A 25,287-nucleotide genomic window follows, 5' to 3' on the forward strand; every position below is an offset into this window, starting at 1 on the left:
GAGGGTATATGGTGATGAAGTTGGACATGAGTAAAGCATATGGCCGGGTGGAGTGGGGATTTCTGGAAGGGATGATGTTGAAATTGGGTTTCGAGTTGGGGTTTGTAACATTAATCATGCACTGCCTAGCCTCTGTCTCTTACTCCATTCTCTATAATGGCTTCCCTTCGGCAAGGTTCAAACCTAGTAGGGGCCTCCGCCAAGGCGGCCCAATCTCACCCTTTCTCTTCTTGATTTGTGCAGAAAGCTTAACTGCACTCCTACGTGACGCTGAAGCTCGAAAATAAATCCACAAAGTGAAAATGGGCAGGAATGTTGCTCCCCTCTCTCACTTATTCTTTGTCGACGATAGCTTGGTATTCACAAGAGCTAATGATATAGAAGCGGAAGATATTCTTGATATCCTTGAATCATATGAACTTGCCTCGGGTCAGAAGATAAACTTGGAGAAATTGGAGGTTTCTTTTAGTCGTGATGTAAGCACTAATTTGCAGAATATGCATCAATCGAGGTTGACATTTGCGGCCGTGGAAGGACACGATAGATATCTTGGATTACCCACATATATGGGTAGGTCTAAGAAAATAGTTTTCCAGATGATCGAGGACCGAGTATGGAAGAAGATTAAAGGGTGGAAAGAGAGATTTCTATAGCGGGCGAAAGGGAAGTCCTTCTGAAATCAATTGCACAAGTCATTCCCTCTTATGCAATGCAATGTTTTAAAATCCTGGATTCCATTCTAGACAACATTGCCTCAATGTGTAGAAGTTTCTGGTGGGGAAAGCAAGGAAGTGAGAGGAAACTAGCGCGCGATAATCATTTGGGACAAACGATGTCAGTCGAAGGAAGCAGGTGGTGTTAGCCTAAGGAATGTGAGGGCCTTTAACACATCCCTGCTAGCAAAACAATGTTGGAGGCTTGTTCAGTACCCTAACTCCTTGGCAGCAAATGTTCTGAAAGGAAAATACTTCCCTCTAGAATCAACTTTTGGGAAGCAAAAGTCCCCCCCAAACGCGAGCTATACGTGGAGATCTATAATGTCAGCGAGGGAAGAACTTGAAGGAAATAATGCCCTTGGTCCAAGTATGCATTCTATGATAAGTCTAATAAATGCGGTTCAGTATTAATTAACAAGTTAATAATTCAGTGAGATCAAGTGAGCTGAATGCCTAGCTAGAGGCCGCTTCAGTTCAAGTGGAATTAATGATATTAATCCACAGCTTACTCTTGACTGAACCCGTAGGGTCACACAAATAGTACGTAAACGGATCAAGTATTTAATAGCATTAAATACTCCATCTATGAATATTCGGAACCGACGGATCTTGGTTTCAGTGGGAGCTAAGATCGTCACAGGCAAGGAATGAATACTCCGGAAACGATGATATTGCCGGAAACGGAAATATGGATCGTATCGGAAATATAAATATTATCCAAGTCGTAGATGTTCCCGGAAACGGAAACATGGTACGTGTCGGAAAATATTATCGGAAATGGAAATATTGCCAGAATCGGAAATATTGCCGGAAACGGAAATATTGTCAGAATCGGAAATATTACCGGAATCGGAAAATAATTCCGGAAACGGAAATATTAAATATTTGTTCGAAACGGAAATTAATTCCGGAATCGGAAATATTAAATATTGTTCGTATCGGAAATGAATTCCGGAATCGGAAAATTTAATCGGAAGCGCATCGTACGAATAAGCATCGGACGAGGCCTGCCGGACGAGGCCCAGCACGAAGCCAGGCCATCGCCCAGCAAGCCAAGCGCGCCGCACAAACAACAACGCCAGGCCCAACGCAAGGCCAGGCCCAGCAGGCTGCGCGCAGCGCGCAGCGCGCACAGCACGCGCAGCGCGCAGCGCGCACAGCGCGCACAGCACGCGCAGCGCGCGCGGGCGCTGAGTGGGCTGCTGCTCGCGCGCACGCATGGGGCCCATCGTGGCTGCCGTGCGTGTGTGTGCAAGTGTTTGTGTTCGTGCACGTTTCCTAAAACATGCAGAGTTCGGTTAATGATTAAATTCCTAATTCTATTTGATAAATTAATTAAATTAGAGTTCTTGTAGGATTCTAGGTTTAATTAATTTGTATCTGAATAGGATTTCGATTCCCTTTCCATACCGCTATAAATATGAGGCTAGGGCTCACAATTTATAACACAAGTTTCAAAGTATTCAAAGTGAGTTTTGAGAGAAAAATTCAGTCACACATTTGCCTATAAAGTGCCGAAAATAATAGTACCTTAAGGGCGATTCTAGTTGGTCAATCTTAAGGCGGATCCGGACGTGCTGTGGACTATCTACGGAGGGACGACACTTGGAGTCCTAAAGACTTGTTCTTGTTCGGTTCGGGCGCAGCTAGGGAAGGCACGCAACAAAGAGTATGCATCTAATCTATGCTAAATGATTATGTGTAAATAATATGTTTTCCTGGGTTTATGGTTTTTTCCGCATGATTTATGAATTGTCATATGTATCAAAGCCTAACAGTGGTATCACGAGCCCCTTATTATTTTCATAATCTATATTGCATAAACATGGTTAAATATTACAAATTTGCAAGAATTAAAAGGGGTGATTAATTTTCGTAATTGTTAATTAATTGCAAATTGCGTTTATTTAATTATACGTACGCAGTTTTTCGGCAGTTTCTTCGTTACTCATCCGAATTGAGTGATTTTTGTGTCAATTCCGCATGTAAAAGGCATTCTAAAATTTTGACAAAAATAGTGTTTTTCTGCCGAACCCAGAATTCTCAAATTCGAAGCCTAACTATGACTTTTCGAAGGTTTTAGTTTTTCGAATGCAAAATTTCGTAAATTTAAGATGTTAAATTAAATATTTGCGATTCTTGTTGATAAATCTTGAATTTTTGATTGACCTACTGCATATGTTTAACAAGTTTGAATGCCTAGTCTTGTTAATTATGCAATCTAATTTGTAATTATGATTAATTTGTTGAAAATTAGAATAATTTAGAATTAACTTGATTTTCATAATTAATTGTAATTTAATTAGAAGCCTATGATTAAAAACCACCATAAAAATTGTAAATTTATGATAAATTTTAAATTTTTATGACCTAGACTTGAATCCATAACAATCGGAAATCAATTGGATAATAAATTTTCGATTTTTCGCCCTAAAATTATGAAATTAATATTATTTATTAATTTGTCATTAATTTTAAATATAAATTTTAAATTTTTATGCGATTCGTTCATATAACTTGCACGCACGAAGCAATGGACGCTTCGTGTTACCCTTAAGGGGTGTTGTATAATGCGGGCATGCGACGACGAGCAAGGGAGCTCGTCGCCCATGCGGCACGAATGCAATGAGCAAGGGCGTAGTGCACGAGCACAAGGCAGCAGCCCTGCCTTGTGTCGTGTGCCACGACCAATGGACGAATGGGCATGGGCGTAGGGCGAGCCAAGGCAGTCGCGTGTGGGCAGCAAGCGAGCTGCGCCACAACGCGCGCTGCCTCGCACAAGAGCGCGCAGCCTCGCGCGCAGCGAGCGCAAGCTCGCGTGCCACGAGCGCTGCGCCTAGCATTGCTCGCGCGCACATCGAGCGATGTCGCCCGCCCAGCGAGCGATGTCGCGCGCCCAGCGAGCGATGGCTCGCGCGCCCAGCGAGCGATGTCGCGCGCCCAGCGAGCGATGTCGCGCGCGCACTGCGAGCGATAGCCCGCGTGCGATGAGCGCTGGCGCGCGCAGCGAGCACCAATGCGTGCGGAGGCTTGCGATAGGGATGCAGCAGCTATGCGACGAGCGCATGGGCTGCGCGCGCATGGCCAGCGATGGCTGTGTGCGTGCGGCCCATGGGCGTGCTACGCGTAGGGTGTTTGCGTTACGATTAGATCGTTTTGAATGTTTAATTTGAAAATTTCAGTTCACGTAATTTTAATTAATTTAAAATTAATAATTTAAATTATTTTCTTGGATTTTAATTTTGAATATTATAATTATAATAAATGTTATTTATTCTAATTATTTTACTAAAATTAAAATCATGAATTAATTTAAATGCGACTGAAATTAAATTAAACTTTTTGGATTCAATTATAAATTTATATGAGCTTTAAATTTTAATTAAATTTGTATGTTTCCGGTTAGACTAGAAATACATTTTTATGTTTAAAATTGGTAAAGCATATGAATTTATTGGTTTAAGTGGGAGCGCTTTTTAGTCATAAACTCTTGATTAGGTCTACAAATCCTTAAGGTTAAAACAACTTGATTAGAATTAATAAGGACTGAATAATTGGTAGATTATTGGTGCCCTTGATTAATTGCTGCAAATGTTTACGTGATGCATAATGTGTTTTACTAACCAGCTATGTGGGCCATTCATGATAATGAATGGGTGAATGGCATATATTGTATATGTACTGTTTTGCAGGTTATGAAGTGACTAGTATGGCCCAAATAGGATAGAAAATATGGTCTGCGTACCATTAATTTGAATGTAATTGGTCTAAAGTACCAAAGTTATTTTTCAATTCAAATATGGTCTGCGAACCATCAAATAGTTGTAATTAGTTATAGCTTATCCTATTTGAAGAAAATGGTGCCTCCCACGGAGATTTTCAAGACGGACTTTGAAGTCAAAGCTTCAAGATGAAGTCGGGCCATACTAGATCACAAATATCTTATGCATGTTTTAAGTTATTTATTGCTTTAAATATGTCTTAAAATGCATGAGATCAAAAGCTTGATTATGTTGCATGATTAAGGATTTTAGTTCACTTAAAATCTAACCAACATAGTAAGAGCCTTAAGTTCCAAACTTAAAAATTGAGTTAAAAGGTGCCATGCCAAAATATACACTTGCTTGGATATCCTTTACATCAATCTAGTGATAGTTTTCGCTCAGCGAGGTGTTACTTATTGGTCCTAAAGGGGCAAGGTACACAAATAATTGTGAGTACATGTTAGTTTTGGTGAAACTCAACGATATAAGTAAGGAGTCCTTTTATGTCGTGGCAAATTCGATAGGTTTACCTAATAAGTTCTTAGACGTGCCTATCAACCAAGAATAGTTTCTAGACTATTAGCAAAAGGCTTTTGCTTACCTAAGATGTTCTAGGATTAAGTCGACAAACTGTGCTTAGTTCTTCAATGATTTTAGGATCTTGGAATCATTTTATTCACACCTGCCGGAACACATAATTTGAATAAAATGCTTAATAAACATTGAATTATGCATGTATGCTAGAATTTAAGTTTATTAAGAGAAACTGTGAATGGTTATTTATTTGTTTATTCTTTTCAATTGTAGTTTTTAATATGGCAAACAACAATCAAAACATCATCATGGGTTCTGAGCTTATGGTCAAGCTGAACCTGACAAATTTTCTTGAATGGGAAGCTAAGCTAGTTGAAATAGTCAAACTCAATGGACTTGAGTATGTACTGTCACATCCCATGCCAAGCTACTATGCCAGAGACATGACCCCTGAGAGATTTTACGCCTGGGATGCGGATCTCAAAAAGGTTATGAGTCTCATGCTGAACAATATCCCTGATGATTGGGCTAGAAGGTTTGTAGCCTATGAACCTTTTACGCTCATCAAGAATCTGAGGGATATCTGTCGTGGAAGTACGGAGGACAGGGACCTGAACGTCCATGAGTTGATTGAATCAATGTCTGGTCTAAAGGTTAGTTCTCCCAACAGGTGTTATAGGATGGAGGTCCAAGAAACACATGTTCAGCTCCTTCGCACTAAACAAAGGGTAGGCGTCCCACTGAGGTTCCATGTGGATCTTATGTGTTCATATTTTGATCGCCTAAGTCTACTAGGAACACCAATAAGCGAAAGGATGGCAGTCTCTGTCTTGCTCAATTCACTACACAGTGGGTTTGGTCGCTTCAAGCAACTATACCTAAGTGAACCAAGAGAAGAAACAGTTGCAGAGTTTATTCACCTTGTCAGAAAGGCTGAAATAGTACTGGACTGTGAAGCCAAAGATTTACTCAAGGCTAGAAAGAGACCATTCAAGAAAGGTGGAAAGTCCAAAGGCAATGCTAAATCAAAGCAGGACAAGTCCACATCAAGCTGTCTTTATTGTGATGGAATAGGCCATTACAAAAGAGAATGTCCAAAGCTAAAGGAAGATCAGAAGAAAGGAACAGTCGTTCCATCTTCAGGTATTTTCGTTATAGACTGTATACTTGCTAATTCAACTTCTTGGGTATTAGATACAGGTTGTGGCTCACACTTATGTTCCAATCCACAGGGACTAAGAAGAAGTAGAAAGTTAAGCAAGGGTGAAGTCGACCTACGAGTGGGAAATGGAGCACGGATTGCTGCATTAGCTGTAGGAACTTACTATTTGTCGTTGCCCTCCGGGCTAGTTTTGGAACTGGAAGAATGTTTCCATGTTCCAAGTCTTACTAAAAACATCATTTCAGTTTCTTGCTTAGATGCTAAGGGATTTTCCTTTATAATAAAAGACAATAGTTGTTCGTTTTATTTTAAAGAGATGTTTTATGGATCTGCTAGATTAGTCAATGGACTTTATTTATTAGATCACGACAAACACGTATATAACATAAATACCAAAAAGGCCAAAAAGGATGATTCAGATCTCACCTATCTGTGGCATTGTCGATTAGGCCATATAAACTTGAAACGCTTAGAAAGACTTCAAAGAGAAGGAATTCTAGAACCATTTGACTTAGAGGATTATGGTAAATGCGAATCATGTTTACTTGGCAAAATGACAAAGCAACCTTTCTCTGAAGTTGGAGAAAGAGCAAATGAACTATTGGGTTTAATCCATACAGATGTATGTGGACCAATGAGTACAAATGCTAGAGGTGGTTTCAGCTACTTTATCACTTTCACTGATGACTTCAGTAGGTATGGTTATGTCTACCTAATGAAGCATAAGTCTGAATCCTTTGACAAATTCAAGGAATTTCAGAGTGAAGTAGAGAATCAATTAGGCAAGAAGATTAAGGCACTGCGGTCTGATAGAGGCGGTGAATATCTGAGCTATGAATTTGATGACCATCTGAAAGAATGTGGAATTCTATCAGAATTGACTCCTCCTGGAACACCACAATGGAACGGTGTGTCAGAACGGAGGAACAGAACCTTGCTAGACATGGTCAGGTCAATGATGGGTCAGGCCGAACTTCCATTAGAATTTTGGGGACATGCACTAAATACAGCTGCACTCACTATAAATAGAGCTACGTCTAAAGCTGTCGAAAAGACTCCATACGAATTATGGTTTGGAAAGCCTCCAAATGTGTCTTTTCTTAAGATTTGGGGATGTGAAGTATACGTCAAACGATTAATTTCAGACAAACTTCATCCAAAATCTGACAAATGTATCCTTGTGGGCTATCCAAAGGAAACAAAGGGGTATTACTTCTACAATACATCTGAGAACAAAGTGTTTGTTGCTCGAGATGGTGTCTTTTTGGAGAAGGATCACATTTCCAAAATGACAAGTGGGAGAAAAGTAGACCTCGAAGAAATTCGAGTCGAACAACAAACTCTAGAGAATGCTCAAGATGACATTCAGGATGAAACTCAGAGATCTTTAGAAGAATCTGGTGAGAATCATGGTCAATCTAGAAATGTTACCCCGCGTAGATCGCAAAGATATAGATCTCAACCGGAAAGGTACTTAGGTATTTTGACGAACGAGAGCTATGACGTTCTATTACTTGAAAGTGATGAACCTGCGACTTACAAGCAAGCTATGACGAGCCCTAGCTCCAAGCAATGGCAAGAAGCCATGCAATCTGAATTAGACTCCATGTCTGAAAACCAAGTATGGGATTTGGTCGATTTGCCAGATGGCTACCAAGCCATTGGAAGCAAATGGGTTTTCAAACTGAAAAAGGACAAGGATGGGAAACTTGAAGTTTTCAAAGCTAGATTGGTTGCAAAAGGTTACAGGCAAATCCACGGTGTGGATTACGATGAAACCTTTTCACCAGTTGCAATGCTAAAGTCTATTCGAATAATGTTAGCAATCGCTGCATATTACGATTACGAAATATGGCAGATGGATGTCAAAACTGCTTTCTTAAACGGCGTTTTAACAGAAACTGTGTTTATGACACAGCCTGAAGGTTTTGAGGATCCAAAGAATGCTAAAAAGGTATGCAAGCTAAAGAAGTCAATCTACGGATTGAAGCAGGCATCCAGGAGCTGGAATATACGTTTTGATGAAGCAGTCAGTGACTTTGGTTTCATCAAGAACGCGGACGAATCTTGTGTATACAAGAAGGTCAGTGGGAGCAAAATTGCTTTCCTAGTATTATATGTCGACGACATATTGCTTATCGGAAATGACATTCCTATGTTGAACTCTGTCAAGATTTGGCTTGGGAAATGTTTTTCGATGAAGGATCTAGGAGAAGCACAGTACATATTGGGCATCAAGATTTACAGAGATAGATCTAAAAAGATGATTGGACTTAGTCAAAGCACTTATATCAATAAGGTGCTTGATAGGTTCAAGATGGCGGACTCCAAGCGAGGCTACCTACCCATGTCTCATGGAATGACTCTAAGCAAGACTCAGTGCCCAAAAACACTTGATGAGCGTAGACGAATGAATGGGATTCCATATGCATCATTGATTGGTTCAATAATGTATGCTATGATATGTACACGCCCGGATGTTGCGTACGCACTCAGTGCTACGAGCAGATACCAGTCAGACCCAGGAGAGGCGCATTGGACTGCTGCCAAGAATATTCTGAAGTACCTGAAAAGGCGCAAAGATGACTTCCTGGTCTATGGTGGAGATGATGAATTAATTGTTAAAGGCTATACGGACGCAAGTTTCCAAACCGACAAAGATGATTTCAGATCACAGTCTGGGTTTGTCTTCTGCCTCAACGGAGGAGCAGTAAGCTGGAAAAGTGCTAAGCAAAGCACCATTGCGGATTCTACAACTGAAGCGGAGTACATTGCTGCACATGAAGCAGCAAAGGAAGCTATATGGCTAAGGAAGTTCATAGGAGAACTTGGTGTAGTCCCCTCCATTAAAGGACCAATAGCCCTGTATTGTGATAATAACGGAGCTATTGCACAGGCAAAAGAGCCTAGACACCACCAGAGAGTCAAGCATGTACTTCGTAGATTTCACCTTCTACGAGAGTTCGTTGAAAGAAAAGAAGTCGAGATAAGCAAAATTGGAACTGATGACAACATATCAGATCCATTAACTAAACCTCTGCCGCAGGCGAAGCACAACTCGCACACTGCAGCTGTGGGAATCAAGCATATTGGAGAATGGCTTTGATGTCTCTGTTTAATGTTTTAAAGTTTTAGAGTTTAAATCTTTGTAAAACATTATTGGTTAATCATTCACAATAAATGAAAATAATTCATTTATCCATTTAATTTGTGGTTTATTAAATGATGAGTCCCTTCAATTTGACGATATATTCAAGATAGACTGTCAGGACCAGTCCTGTGACTAAGAAATGTCTATCAAGTGAACTTGAATGTCAAAGGTTGAAAATGGTCCCTAATCGGAGTTTTCTATAAAATTGGACGCATAGAAAACGTTAGACGATTAGAATGCGAGATGACTAGTAGTTCTGTTTCTTGAACTATGTGGACATGGCAATGTCATAATCATTTGCATAGATACTTACTTTGGGAAGACTAGTATCGGACGAGACCTATGAAACTTTACTGTAAGAGATGAAAGTCTGTCATAAGTAAATTTCATTAAATTATTAGACACTAAATCCTCAATACCTGAGTGATTTGAAGATTACTTGTTTGAGAACTGGTTGCTTTGACGTTGACCAACCGTCGCACCGTAAAAGGAGGCTATAAAGGCAACGCTCAGGTAATCACCTATCAAACGAAGTCTAATCTCAAGATCGCAAGATTGGGATTGTCCTCCCATAAATCGGGATGAGATGCTTAAAAGTTGTACAAGGCCACTCGGAGAGCTAGAAACTGTGAAATGCATGGCCGTGCTCGGATGAATCATAGGCTATGATTATCTGTTTATTTGATCAGTTGAACTCTGAAACCGAGGAACACCTCTGGACATAATAAGGATGACAACTCTTACCTTATGTTCAAGAGCAAGCATCGAGCGACAAAGGAATTAGGAAATGCACACTTGTCCCTAAGGACAAGTGGGAGACTGAAGGAAATAATGCCCTTGGTCCAAGTATGCATTCTATGATAAGTCTAATAAATGCGGTTCAGTATTAATTAACAAGTTAATAATTCAGTGAGATCAAGTGAGCTGAATGCCTAGCTAGAGGCCGCTTCAGTTCAAGTGGAATTAATGATATTAATCCACAGCTTACTCTTGACTGAACCCGTAGGGTCACACAAATAGTACGTAAACGGATCAAGTATTTAATAGCATTAAATACTCCATCTATGAATATTCGGAACCGACGGATCTTGGTTTCAGTGGGAGCTAAGATCGTCACAGGCAAGGAATGAATACTCCGGAAACGATGATATTGCCGGAAACGGAAATATGGATCGTATCGGAAATATAAATATTATCCAAGTCGTAGATGTTCCCGGAAACGGAAACATGGTACGTGTCGGAAAATATTATCGGAAATGGAAATATTGCCAGAATCGGAAATATTGCCGGAAACGGAAATATTGTCAGAATCGGAAATATTACCGGAATCGGAAAATAATTCCGGAAACGGAAATATTAAATATTTGTTCGAAACGGAAATTAATTCCGGAATCGGAAATATTAAATATTGTTCGTATCGGAAATGAATTCCGGAATCGGAAAATTTAATCGGAAGCGCATCGTACGAATAAGCATCGGACGAGGCCTGCCGGACGAGGCCCAGCACGAAGCCAGGCCATCGCCCAGCAAGCCAAGCGCGCCGCACAAACAGCAACGCCAGGCCCAACGCAAGGCCAGGCCCAGCAGGCTGCGCGCAGCGCGCAGCGCGCACAGCGCGCACAGCACGCGCAGCGCGCAGCGCGCACAGCACGCGCAGCGCGCAGCGCGCGCGGGCGCTGAGTGGGCTGCTGCTCGCGCGCACGCATGGGGCCCATCGTGGCTGCCGTGCGTGTGTGTGCAAGTGTTTGTGTTCGTGCACGTTTCCTAAAACATGCAGAGTTCGGTTAATGATTAAATTCCTAATTCTATTTGATAAATTAATTAAATTAGAGTTCTTGTAGGATTCTAGGTTTAATTAATTTGTATCTGAATAGGATTTCGATTCCCTTTCCATACCGCTATAAATATGAGGCTAGGGCTCACAATTTATAACACAAGTTTCAAAGTATTCAAAGTGAGTTTTGAGAGAAAAATTCAGTCACACATTTGCCTATAAAGTGCCGAAAATAATAGTACCTTAAGGGCGATTCTAGTTGGTCAATCTTAAGGCGGATCCGGACGTGCTGTGGACTATCTACGGAGGGACGACACTTGGAGTCCTAAAGACTTGTTCTTGTTCGGTTCGGGCGCAGCTAGGGAAGGCACGCAACAAAGAGTATGCATCTAATCTATGCTAAATGATTATGTACGTGTAAATAATATGTTTTCCTGGGTTTATGGTTTTTTCCGCATGATTTATGAATTGTCATATGTATCATAACCTAACAGAACTGGCTAAAGGTGTGAGGTGGGTAGTGGGGAATGGAAGGAAATTGAAATTTTGGGGAGACAACTGGATCCCATGTCTGCCAGGGAGTAAGTTGATTACCCCACTACACATAGAAGAACATAAGTACATGGTGGTTCGAGAATGGAGGAATAACGCTGGTAATGGTTGGAGACTGAATGAATTACAATCTCTGCTTACAGAAGAAGAAATTGAAGCGATAAAAACTATACGAATAGGGGAGAATGAATATGAGGAATTTCTGCAATGTAAATACATAAAAAATGGCGAGTTTAGTGCCCGAAGTGCATACCATGTTGAGCACCAAAGGAAAAGTGGGAGTATTAGACCTTCCAATGATGAACAATCACGTCAGCTCTGGGGAAAAATTTGGAGAGAAGAAGTTCCCCAGAAGGTGAAGCACACAGTATGGCGTGCAGCGAGGGCATGCCTTCCCACAACGGAGGTTCTAGCAACCGTGATATAGAAGTGAATAAAATATGCCCTTGCCGTGGAGAGGCAAAAGAATCTATCACTCATATGGATGTTATGTGTGGAGAAAGCCATCTACTGTGGCGCATCTCACCGCTCAGAGGGGATGTGGAGCCAGTGGAGGAAAACCAAAGGATGACAATGATGGATTGGTGCGCTATAATGATTGAGAGATGCAAGCTTAAGAAGAGCTTAGAGCTGGTAATGGTATTAATTTGGCAAGTGTGGAACATGCACAACCTTTGGGTTCATGAGAAGAAGAGAACTGACCCAATGCTAGCATGCCGCAAAGTTCTGAACCTGATGGGGGGAGTGTGAGGCAGCCACCAAGTGTGACAACACCCCTAGCCAATTTGAAGATAGTGTTCCCCCAAAATGGACTGCACCTATTTTTGGCTGGTACAAGCTGAACACAGATGTATCTGTGTCAACGGAAGGGAGGGTAGAACTAGGGATGGATGTGCGTGATCATGTCGGGGATGAAATGATGTGTGCAGGTGTCTCTTATGTAAGAAATTGTACGGTGAGTGAAGCCGAGGCAATGCTTTTTTGCTTGAACTACGCATACAGGCAAGGCTCAGAAACGTGGAAGTTGTAGTTGATTGTCTTGGTTTGGTTGAAATGCTGTAGGGATCGCATAAAGAAAGAACAAGACTCCAAGTACTGGCGCATGATATTTCTTGTTTTAGCTAGTAATTTCCAATTATGTAGGTTTGGTTTTATTCGCATAAACTGTAACATGGTTGCACACTCCATAACACAACTGTCCCTCTCTTTTCAAGAAGTGAGAGTGTGGATGGAGGAGTGCCCTCCTATAGTTGAACCCTTTGTCCTTGCGGACAAGTTCCCTTTGGATACTTAATACAACATGCATTTCCCGTAAAAAAAACAAAAAAAACAAAGCAGAAATATAGTTGTTGTAGTTCTTCTTTCGTACATATTTTTTTCCTTTCCTCTTATTTTTTCTTTTACATTAAAATTGAAAATTTTGATTATGAATAGGTTGACATGAGATGAAGGGTTTAGAATATTTTTGAATGATTGTGTGTAAAAGTCACAACAAATCATCCGCTTGTTCTTCCCCAATTGAACCATCTCAAAATGAACATCAAAAATCACAAAGTGAATCTCACCTCAAAATGAAACTCTTAGGCTCTGTTTGGTAGGGTGTAAAACATTTTTATGGAAAATATTTCCCCTTTTCAATAATTTTACGTCGTTTGGTTGAACAAGGGATGAAAACTAATTTTCCATAACTCTCAAGAATCAAACTCTTTGATGCAATATAATTCTCAAGGAAGGTTGAAAAACCTTTTCTATTTGAAAGGGAGGGAAACCAGTTTTCCTCCTTTCCTCCTTTCCTCCTTACCTCCTTTTCCTTTCTTCCCCTCAATCTTCACAATTTTTTCTCATTTTCTTTAAAGAGCCAAACAAAAGAAAACTAGTTTGGAATTGCGTTTTCCTTCGAAAATGTTTTCCAATGAAAATCATTTTACAATGAAAATATTTTAAACCAAACCAAACAGAGTCTTATACAAGAAAATGAAACTCGTTGAGTTCAATTGTATTATTTTTTAGTGTCATTGTAATAGAACACATACACTGATGTACCACCGAATTATTACTTGTAAGTTAGATTTTGGATTATGATGTTCAATTTTATTATACATTTGTGAAAAAATCTTAACCCTTAAGTGGAGAATCCTGGCACCGGAGTTAAGACTCCCTTATCCTCCCCTCCCACTTGCATGGAGTACTCATTCGACTTTTGAGTTTTGCCGGTTAACCCGAACCGGGGTAGTGATGGAATATGACATTACTAATAACTCCGTAAATGTTGAAAAAAAGCAAACAGGGGCATGCAGCAGCAAACAAATGTTAGGACGGTCGATAAGTCGGTAAAGTACAGTGGTACAGTGGTACTACTACTACTATACAGTTATACTGATACAGGATATATATAAATTTTATGAGTGAATTAGTTTGGGGTTTGTTTGGATGTGTGAAATAATTCCCCATGAAATTTTGCTGGTGGTTGTCGACGATTATATGGTGGCTAAATTAGTGGGGGGGGGGGGCTGGTCATTGGTGGGTCCACTGTTTAGCTGATAGTGACTACTGAGTACAGCATCTGTAACTATCAATGTCCATATCCCATCATCCATTCAGTCATTCATATTTCTTCTCTCTCCTCAACTAATTTACTGTTTTCCATTACTGGATTCTCTCTCTCTTTCACATTCCTTAACTTGTTGCCCGCATGAGATCGCAGAATAACAAGTCTCATAAGAAGGCTTTGTTCTCTTCACTCGGTCTGATTTGACTTTTTTAGTTTCTGATCTAGTCTGATTTTTTTCGATTTGATCTTAATTTTCTAATCTGCTCTGGTCTGTTTTGAATGTTTTTTGTTTTTTTTTTCTTGTTTGGTCTGGTCTGAATTTAAGAAAAATAAGTAATAAAGATAAGGTAAAGTGAACAAAGCTAGATAAGAAATAATAAATTTATACAAATTGGTTATCGTATAAATTAGGGTTAGTAGTAAGTTTGAAGACAATCTTAATTAAGTGAGCAGGAATGCAAAGGGTGGCCTTTGTGCATGGCATGAATGGCTCCTTGATTTTGATAAACCATTTACACAATTACACTCCCTCCACTTAGAGTTTATAGTCAGGTTAGATAGTTAGATTCGAACTAGTAATGTGATTATTCCAACTAAAATACAAATGAAGGAGGATGGAAATAAAGCACAAACTAAAAGGGGTCAACAACTAACCATAAAGATTAGATAAAATAAAAACTCAAATATATAAATATAAATTTCCACTTGATCAACTTATTTTTTTTATGCAATTGCAAGCAAGGAACATTAAATTAAAAGATGAGAGTTTACCGTCACAATACATTAGTAATGCATATAACTCATAATAATAAAGTACGTACATATATAGTACAATATAGTAATTTGAATTACTGTGTATATATGTAATATATATATAGTGAACAAAGTTAGCATAGGTTGATTAACTTAGCTAACTAATAATTATGCAGTGACAAAAAGTAGAAAGAGTAACTATGGATTTAGTAGAATCCATGAGACTTGTTTGTCCCTTCGATCCCAGCAACTGCCTGGTCCAATCTTGCTTGCCTTTGCCCATCCAAATCCAGATTTAAGCCAAAGTGAATATGGGGAAAATGTGCCCACTGTCAAACCACCCAACATTATTTTTTACTACTCGTAGTATATATTACTATAGGGTAACTTGAATAGATTAGGCACACACGTGACACGTGCGAGTGTATAATAGGTAAAATCGGCTATTTAAATTTGTAGTAGATCGATGACTTGTGAATTGTGATAGATAGAAATTAGAAATAAAAAGTGAAAAGAGCAGTGTAGTAAGGTTAAAAAGGACTCACATTCTTAGCAGCTGCACTGAAGGCCTCTCTATGGCTAATTTCAGGATTGCTAGCTTTTATCCTTTGGATTTCCTCTCTTGAACCAGATAACAAAATTAAGGAATTAATTAATTTGCAACAACTTTTAATTTCAAAGGAAACTAATTAATTATGTAGTACGTACGTGATTCCTTACTTTATAAATTTGTTATAAGCCGAAGGAACGCGTTGTCTCTTTTCTGGGGCTGCATGTATACCAGTTATACAAAAATATTACCAAACTTTAAAATGTAGAGTAACATATATAATTCTATTATACAAATCACACTACTAGCTAATCGACGTGACCCATAATTAATATTGGTAATTTGTTTGACTAACTAAAGCTTAGGTAACAACATCTAAGGCTCCTACCGGCCTCATCATCGGAGCAAGTATTTTCGGATATCTGATATGTGCTTGCAAATGCATATCATAGCAAAAGACAAAATAGGAAAAAAGACAAAAATGAAATTAAATGGTACGGAGTACGTTTTTATGGTACTTTTTTAACATGGATGGTACTTCCTTTTTTTTTTGTCTTTTAGCTGATATGTGTTGCTACACATATCTGATATCCGAAAAAACGAGCCCCTCATCGTCTATTCCTCTGTAGCATATCATATTCGCTCTGCTTTAACCAATCTTTAATTCAGTTATATTACTTTGACATGATTGGACTAAACAAAGTGAGAATTAAATGAATAACTTATTTTTTGCTGACCAGTCTTTTAACTAAGAAATTAATGTGCTAATTAACCTAGACAAAATTGCAATATACTATATCATAGTAGCTACTCCTTGTGATAAAATTAATATTTTTCAAAATTGAACAACTTACGACGAATGGGCGAGAGTCGAGATTGTTGATCATCATGCTGATCAGAAGTCATTGTAGTAATAGTTGACGATGATGAGCCTCCTGTCATAGTACTACTATCCTTGCTCACATCTTGGTAATTACTATAGTGCTGCCTCATCAACTATATATTTATTATTTATTATAATGAATAAATTGAAGATCAATATTAATTAATGAAAGCCTTATATTAATCCTGGCCTAAAAATTAATTAAAGTTTAAAGAGTAGGTTTTACCTGGAAACTATTTTCTTGATTAGGAACAGATGGAGGGGAAACTCCTATGTTAACAGAAAGAAGGTTGGCACAATGACCACATCTTACTGTTACCAAGTTGTATATGCTGCAGCAAGGCACACTCACCTACCATATCATACATTTTATCAGAAAAACCTCCATCTGTACGGACTATATACATAACCTGCGTTCCGTCCAGATTTAGTTGTCATGTTTTTTCTGCTTTGTCTTGTCGATCTATAAGAGACGTACTTATATCAACCCAATTATTTATGATCATATAAGTAGAGAATTTGAACACGAGACTTATTGTATTCACATTTAGATCAGTTAAATCTTTTATATTTGATCTAAAGACCGAATTGTTGTTTTATACTTTGTAATTGATTTAAGCCCTACATTTAAAACAAAATACTGTCACACATCCCACATCTTTTAATGCATTTTATTTTGAAAATAACTATTAGGTTTCTCGAAAGTTAATTAAATCATTACTGGTGCTTTTACAAGATTAATCTAATTAATTAATTAGCACTTAAACATAATAACAACGGGATTCATAATGGAATATTTCCATAGTTAACAACAACGAAAGGATTCAAATGAGAGGGAGGAAGTATTCAGTATTGTACTGTACTAGTATATGCTTGGTATAAAGTTATATGCAGAACAATATGAAAAAAGACAACCCTAAATAACAATTCTGTATCCATTTTTGCTGCCATTCCTGGGTTCCCAATCCCTGACATCTCCCCTCATAAAGTCATGAAAAAGTAAAGTAAACCGAAAACGATATGACTCATTTTTTATCAAAAAGAGAGAATCGTCATGAATCCATCGGAGAAAAGAGAGGTCATATATATATTTGAAGATATATTATACTCCTAGTACAAAAGAAAGACAAATATTAACCCTAGCTAAGGAAGTAAAATAAAACAAATAAAAATAAAAAGACATTTTCAATTTGTACAGAAAAATAAAGGACTGTTGAAATGCAAAACTGGTACAGATGAATGATGATGAATCATAAGTCACTGACATATGATTATCATTCCAACACCCTCCAATTTAAATTCCACCCAATAAAGTTTAATTTAATTAACCAGAAAAAAGAGAGGGAAATTGAAGATGAACCCTAATCTATACTGATCGAGTATAAAATAATTTAATAAAAAACTATAAACATATTTATTTATCTAAACCTAATACCAAGTACGGAGTATCATCCTTTATAAGAATTGAAGATAGAATATAGTAGGATCCCCTTCTCGCAAGAGGTAAAATAAATCTAAACCTAATACTTCAGAAATGATAAAATTAATTGTGCTAATCAAGTAATCAATTCCCATGAAATAAGACAAAGATTCAAGAGGTTTTTTAAAAAACAAATTCAAGGGTTTTGATCTCATAAAAAGAGAAATAATTTAGAAGTTGGTGTAGTTTATTGGAATTAGAAGAATAAGTTAAAAGTGCAGGTAAAATGAGATGGAATACCGCTAAAATGGTGTTGCAGAAGGTGCAGTGAACATAGCAGACGCGCTCTGAAGTACTGAACTCCATTGATATCTATCTCTGATTTTATTTTTGTTCAGTTTAAATAGACAACAAAAATACAAATTTCTTTACTTGTTCAATTTATTTGATCAATCTTAGAGAGAGAAAGGGGGAAAATAGAGAGAGAAAAGAAGAAAGAGAAAGAGGAAGAAAGAGAGATAATGTAATGAAAATGAGTACTCTGTAGTAATTAGCTCTAACACACTATAGTCCATAAAGACTATGGTCGGTTGGGAAAGGATCAAACAAAGTGGAAGGGAGTCGTACGATTGAGCTTATTGTTCAGATAAGGGAATTTAATAGATAGCCAAGTAAGAACACTAATTATAATTTAGTTTCCTCAAACCCCCAATCATCTTCACTTCTCAAAACAACGGTTGGATGTGCATAATGTTGAAAAATTAAAGAAATGTCCGACCTTTGTTTAGACACGTACCATGTGACATGGTACATGTTCTAATCTGAAGATGAAAAGTGGAGTAAAGGAAATAGAGATGGTTTTACTTCGATTATAGGGTTATTATCGAATAAATAAAATTACTGTTAATAATTTGATTTAATCACATACTCCGTACATAAAAACAAAAAAACATGCAATGTGCTTTAATTAGTTTTATTAGAACAAAGAATTTCAATTCATCATAATTTTCAATATAATTGGTTTCTTATAGAAATTTTCATCTAAATACTTCCTATATTCTCTTTTAAATGACACGATTATTTAGACACGTTTGTCAATGCACGATTTCAACCATTAATATTTTCAATTACGGATAAGAAAAAAAAAGTATAAAAAGTTGATATTTAAAAAATATTTATTGAGACGAATCTAATAAGACCACACATGACTATATTTTTTCTTAAGTATAAATCACAAAAAGAAGTCAAATGAGTATTTGTGAATAATATCGAAAATCCAATCATGTTAGGTAAATACTCCGTAAGAACGAAGAAAGTATCTTATAGTCATAAAAAAATTTACATTTTTCGGTCACAACATTGGTACAAATTAAATACTAAATAAGGTAAGTATATGTATATCACATTTATCATTTATGCTAAGAATTTACGGTAGCTAGACAGATCTGACATACGTACCTTGACCCCTCAATATTTTTGTTTTATGCTAACGCTTAATATATTTTCTGCAATTTCCTTTTATGTTATTTAATTTATTTTATATTTTGAAAAGTAAGCAAAATGTTCAATAATTGAAAGAGGAGTGTACAAATGGATATATGTGTTCGTTTGAAAATTAAATGAGGGGAAAAAACAAGTCCGGTTATATCATGCATAAGCTCTATACAAATACTCGCACAATAAGGGAAAGATTTTCAATAATGTTCCTCCCATTTATTTTAGTTTATTTGAAATATAATTGACCCTAAAACTCTAAACTGATCACTCTGTTTGTATTTAGTTTACTACTCCGTAATTAATTAATCGACTAAATAATGAGCTACTCCATATTTTATTTGATGAAATTTAGTTTAATTTTTAAAAAAATCTTAATCAATGTAAAACATTAACTTTGGATGACGGAGCAATTCAATATTTGATGAAAGTTCATTTTCAGGGCAAATAGAAATGTAACGTCGTCTTCATCCACACTTGCCCTATATACTTGGTTATATGCCTATGGATGTAGCTCACTTCAAGTCTACTTATCGCACGATCGCACCAATTAGAGCTAGCTCTTCCTCAGAATTTGATTAACATGGCCACTTAAATAGGGTGTGTTGCGTTCATTTTTAAAAAGAAAAATTCAAGTCTAATAAGTTCAGATAAGTTGTAGTCATGTTTACAAAATTAATAGGTTTTAATCAAGTTATATAAGTTTATTCTCTAATTGTAGTAAAACCTGGATAGGTCCGACAAGTTTTATCAAGTTTAAGTAGTGTGTAGCCCGGGCGATGCTCCGATTTCTACTTTGAATAATATAATTTGATTGTAGCATGAATAATTATTATCTTTAACAATTTTCTTTACTTAAAAATTATTTTGTGTCAAATTAAAATGTTTTGCTCATTAACATTTTGTGAACGTATGAAATAATTGTAAGAGTTAGTACATATTACTTCGTAATAAACATTCATTATTACAAGTTATATATTTACGTGGAGTAAAAATAATAACAAATAGTTGGCTAAGATGGTAAGACTTTTACCTTAAATCTTGTTGGTCTCATATATGTTGGAGACTTACTATGCGAAATATTTGTCGCATATATTTCGCATATTTCTTGCAAAGTTGATGACATGTCATACTTCTTGTGAGAGGGGCCAGGGCTCGACGTTGCACATATAATTTGTTATCAAAACCTTTTAATATATATATTAGTATGGATTAGTTTCAATAAATTCAGATAAATTTAGGTTTCATCCAATGAAAATGACACACCCTTACTTTTAATTATTAGCGAACTAATTGTATGAGTAAGATTTAAAATAACTGTTAGTGAGATTGGAGTGCATTATATTTTGTTTCAACAAGAGATAACTTTTAAAGTCTTGAAAAAGAATAACTGTAAGATCTCATTTTGTTCACCTTCTTTCTCCTAATCTGATCTGAACTTATTGTTCCTGATCTAATATGATCTGAAATAAGTAATAAGGTTCTAAAATAACGTAAACTAAACATGGCCTAAAGCCTTGTTCTTTTTTGATTAACTGCAGTTTTAGGACTTATTTCGTAGTTCAATTCAGTTTAGGAGCATTCAGTTCAGTTCTATCAGTTCAGTTTATTATTATTATTATTATTATTATTATTAATATTATTATTATTATTATTAATATTATTATTATTATTATTTATTAATATTATTATTTTATTATTATTATTGTTATTATTATTATTATTATTATTATTATTATTATTATAAAAACATTTACACAAAGTTGGATGGGAGCCTAACAACTAATTGAATCCAGACACTCTTATTCAAGGCAAAACACAACCGATGAAAAAGAAAATATCGAATGTTAGCATTGGCCCCGTTACTTTGAGTAGCCCGTGTGACCCTAGACATAAACTCGAGGGCACCACTCCCCAGTTCTCCAAAAGTTGAGAAGGCAAAAGCAATAAAACTGTACCCGTTATTATTATTATTTATTTATTTATATTATTTATTATTTATTATTATTTATATTATTTATTATTCATTATTATTATACGAAGTTTTATTTATTATTTATATTACTACTTACTATTATTATATACAACTAACTATTTACTATTATTTTATTATTATTATTAATATATTTTACTATTTATAAATATTTATTACGGAGTATTTTTTAGTAATTATATATGGATTTAATTTTTTAGTTATTAATCCCTCCGTCTCTTTTTGTTCTTTACGTTTTCCTTTTTGGGTATTTCAAAATGTTATTTACATTTCATTTTATATTATATTATCACATAAATGACTTACTATTCTATCAAAATTTGTGTCCAATTATTATTTTAACCAATTAAATTCATTGGTCATTTAATCTCTCACACTTTTTCATTGGGACATTAAATTTTTCTCATTTTCCAATATCAGATTTTTGATAAAAGTGAAAACATTATAAATAAACGTAATTTATCTTGTTTAAATAAAAAAAATGAGGAATCTCGATGCAAATTAATTAGTCGCTAAAACGCGTGAAAAAATAATAAATGTAAAGAACAAAAAGAGACGGAGGGAGTATTAATTATTTAGTTATTAATTATTAATTACTCCCTCCATTCCTTTTTGTTGTACCCATAAGGAATGTTGGGGGTATTTTAAGAAAACTGAATCTTGGGTTGTTATTGGGATATGGGTAATGATTGGGTGTAAGAATAATGATTGTGTGTAAGAAAAAGAATAAAGTAAAGAGAGAGAAAGTATTAAATTAATTGGGGAAAAAGTAGATATTTATTAAAGTAAACAATAAAAGGAGTTACAATTTCTGTCACATGGGCTGGGGGACCCAAATGAAATTTTTTGGACCAATCACATTACAATGAGTCACGTATTTTTGGGTGGGAATTTTGCCCAAAATTCTGACTCCCATTTTTTCCTCCAAAAATCCCACCAAATTTTCAGAAACAATAACATATTGACTTTGTTTTTCCCTCCAAAATTTTGAGGGGTAGAAAAAGTGATATGCCTTTATAAATAGGCTGACTTTCCCCACAAAACACCAAAATTCTGATCCAACTCAAGTTCAATAAATACAAACACACACCAAAATTTATTCCTCAACTCAGCATTAAATAGCTAAAAAACAGGGGACTTAATGGCTTCAGATCAAGAGGATGACGATTTCCTCGGTTTTTCTGATGATGAAGGCGACGGCATTAACTCCGATTCTGACTCGGAGGAAGGTGATGATGCTGCTGATTTGGTACAAGCTTCTCAAAATACTGCTGCTGAATTTGGGGACATTGGGTTTAATGAAGATGTACCAAACAGCACTGAATATGTACAGCAAGTACCAGAAGTAGAAGGGGAAGGGCAGCAGCAAACTACCAACTTTCAAGAGGTACCCTTTCTTTTTGATTTGAACTTTCCACCACCATCAGAAAATGCATCACCTCATCATCATCAAACAGCAACACACACAACAGATCATCACAAGCCAAGGACTCCAAGAATAAATAATGAATTGAGGCTAGAAATATTGGTGTTCCTGCTCAATAGAAAGATTCCAGATTCAGAAACTTTGTTGTATGGGGCAATAAGGGATGCAGTCATAGAATATGATTACACCAGAAAAACCATAGGCAAAATATGGGACAAAGCAAAGAAACAGAAGGCAGCAATGAATTCATATATTGTGCAAAGCCAATATCACAGATGTGGAAGGAAAAAGGTTCAAGTCTCCTATGACTCAATTGCAAAAATAGGCATGGGGGACAGAACATGCATCGTAGATCTTGCAAGAATGCTGAATTTGGGACCAACAACAGTATGGAGGCTCATCAAGAGGAAAATTATAAAGCCACACTCAAGTCCCTTGCATCCAGGCATTTCAGAAGCATGCAAAATGGCAAGGATAAGGTGGGCAATCAGACTGATAATGGACTACACTATACCACAAGAACCAACATATTACAGCATGTATGACTTCATTCATATTGATGAGAAGTGGTTTTATTTGACTCAAAAAAACCAGAGAGTTTATCTTGCAAACAATGAACCCTATCCACACAGAAGTGCAAGTTCAAGAACCAAGATACCAAAATTCATGTTCATGGCAGCAGTAGCCAGACCAAGGTGGGGTGAAAATGGGGAATGTGAATTTGATGGTAAAATAGGCATATTTCCATTCACAAATGCAATTGCAGCCAAGAGGACATCAAAAAACAGACTCAAGGGGACCATTGAAACAAAGCCAGTGAAGTCTGTAAATCAAATAGAGACAAGGGCAATGATGATCAACAACCTACTTCCAGCAATCAAGGCCAAGTGGCCACCACATGAAGGGGAAAAGGTCATCTATATCATTCAAGATAATGCAAAGGCACATATATTGCAAAGTGATCCTGAATGGCAACTACACTACAAACAAGATGGGTTCACTTTTGTGTTGACTCAACAGCCAGCAAACAGTCCAGATTGCAACATCTTGGACTTGGGATTTTTCAGGTCAATACAATCACTTATGCACAAGAAAATGCCTAAAACTGTGGAGGACTTAAGTGGAGCAGTGTATGATTCTTTTAATGAGTTGCATCCTAAGACATTGTCTAATGTGTGGATGACATTACAGTTTGTTTCTAATGAGATTCTAAAACACAAAGGCAACAATGATTACCAACTTCCACACAACCTGAAGAAGATTTTAGAAGATGAAGGCAGACTGCCAGAGCAAGTCAAAGCACCTATATGGGCAGTTAATGAATGCATGCAACTCTATGATGAATGGAAAGCAAACCAGTGAAGCAAAGTGAAAACAATTAGATAACTTTTTGTGTTTTGGGGACATGTTTTTAAATTGACAAGTAAAACCAATGTGTCACTTTTGTAAGCTTAAATGCAAGCATAACATGTAGGCAAAACATTTTGTAAGCATATCTTTTGGAAGCATCAATGAATGAATCTCATGTTTAAGTTTAGTAAAGTTTTTTTTCTTCATTCTTATTCACATCAATATAGAGTAATCAAGGCAAGGCAATAAACAAGGCAGCATTGGCAGAAAAAGTACAAGGCACAAGAGGTAAGGCAGCATTGGCAACACTATAAACAAGGCAGCATTGGGTTCTTAAGAACAAGGCAGCATTTGCAATATCACAACTCTAAACACATCGGCTTCAAAATGGAAATAAATAATAATATCACATCATTTTCAGATGGAAATTATTCCCATTCTGAAACCGATGCGTCAAAAGATGTAATTTTGACAAAAACAATCAATTCATCATTGATAACACATGGAATATGCCTCACATAAACAAAGAATCATAAATATCTCAGAATGTCCCCAAAAATCATTGAATCAAACCCTTTCCAATTAAACTTAGCTCCTGAAAAACATCATGGATGCTAATGGTGCATGAGTTTGATTAAAAAACAAAGGGTTTGGCACTCATAAAATGAAGACTCATCACAGATCACAAGGCATAAGTACAAAAACTTTATCACATCACATCTCTAAACACATCGGCATCCAAATGGAAAGAATGCATATCACATCATTTTCAGATGGAAATTCTTCCCAATTGGATGCCGATGTGCCAAAAGATGTAATGGACAAGGAAACAAGAACAAAGCAGCAAAAACAAGGAAGCAATGAACAAGGCAACATCATTGACTCTCAGTTAAGTTGTTTTACATCATTGACAGATTTGTTTCTAAATGATTTACAACCTCAACACCAATTCACCAAAGGGGATACTAGATCAATCAATGATGTGACATGATCTGTATTCCCTTTGGTGATTGGTGGTGAGGGACATGTTTAGAATCAAATATCTCAGGTTATCAACACATACATCACAGAATATCAACACTAACATCATTGAATATCAGAAACACATTATACATGTTTTGCAATACATGAATTGCCTCTCCTGTCTAACCTGACATAAGATCTCAGAATGTCCCCAAGCATCATTGACACAAACCCTATCCCCTAACACTTAG

At 36.7% G+C, this 25,287-nt stretch overlaps 2 protein-coding genes across 3 annotated transcripts; one reads left to right on the top strand and one right to left on the bottom strand.

Annotated features, from left to right (window-relative positions):
* The first annotated feature begins 302 nt into the window (after nt 1-302).
* Nucleotides 303-653, top strand: LOC110800817 (uncharacterized). Its single transcript, XM_022006138.1, has one exon. The coding sequence runs from the start codon at nt 303-305 to the stop codon at nt 651-653; it is 351 nt and encodes a 116-aa protein (XP_021861830.1).
* Nucleotides 654-14,970: 14,317 nt separating this feature from the next.
* LOC110800811 (putative axial regulator YABBY 2) lies at nt 14,971-18,401 on the bottom strand. Of its 2 annotated transcripts, none has more exons than XM_022006136.2 (6): nt 18,111-18,401; nt 16,617-16,742; nt 16,362-16,491; nt 15,678-15,726; nt 15,503-15,578; nt 14,971-15,286 (listed from the first exon to the last, which is right to left on the bottom strand). In XM_022006136.2, the coding sequence occupies exons 1-6, from the start codon at nt 18,174-18,176 to the stop codon at nt 15,164-15,166; spliced, it is 570 nt and encodes a 189-aa protein (XP_021861828.1). In that variant the 5' UTR covers nt 18,177-18,401; the 3' UTR covers nt 14,971-15,163. The 2 variants fall into 2 exon arrangements, with proteins under 2 accessions (XP_021861828.1, XP_021861827.1); XM_022006135.2 differs by having other exon boundaries at nt 16,362-16,503; nt 18,111-18,383.
* Nucleotides 18,402-25,287: the final 6,886 nt, after the last annotated feature.

The sequence above is a fragment of the Spinacia oleracea genome, chromosome 5, assembly GCF_020520425.1.
Source record: "Spinacia oleracea cultivar Varoflay chromosome 5, BTI_SOV_V1, whole genome shotgun sequence".
NCBI classification, from domain to species: Eukaryota; Viridiplantae; Streptophyta; class Magnoliopsida; order Caryophyllales; family Amaranthaceae; genus Spinacia; species Spinacia oleracea.

What these genes read in the sequence shown, in the direction of transcription:
- LOC110800817 (XM_022006138.1), top strand. Translation starts at nt 303, where the DNA reads ATGGGCAGGAATGTTGCTCCCCTCTCTCACTTATTCTTTGTCGACGAT.
- LOC110800811 (XM_022006135.2), bottom strand. Translation starts at nt 18,176, where the DNA reads ATGGAGTTCAGTACTTCAGAGCGCGTCTGCTATGTTCACTGCACCTTC. An exon ending in TCTGCAACACCATTTTAGCG is followed by an intron (nt 16,743 to 18,110) that starts GTATTCCATCTC and finishes ATGATATGGTAG; the next exon opens with GTGAGTGTGCCTTGCTGCAG. An exon ending in TCAGTGCAGCTGCTAAGAAT is followed by an intron (nt 15,287 to 15,502) that starts GTGAGTCCTTTT and finishes GTGGTTTGACAG; the next exon opens with TGGGCACATTTTCCCCATAT.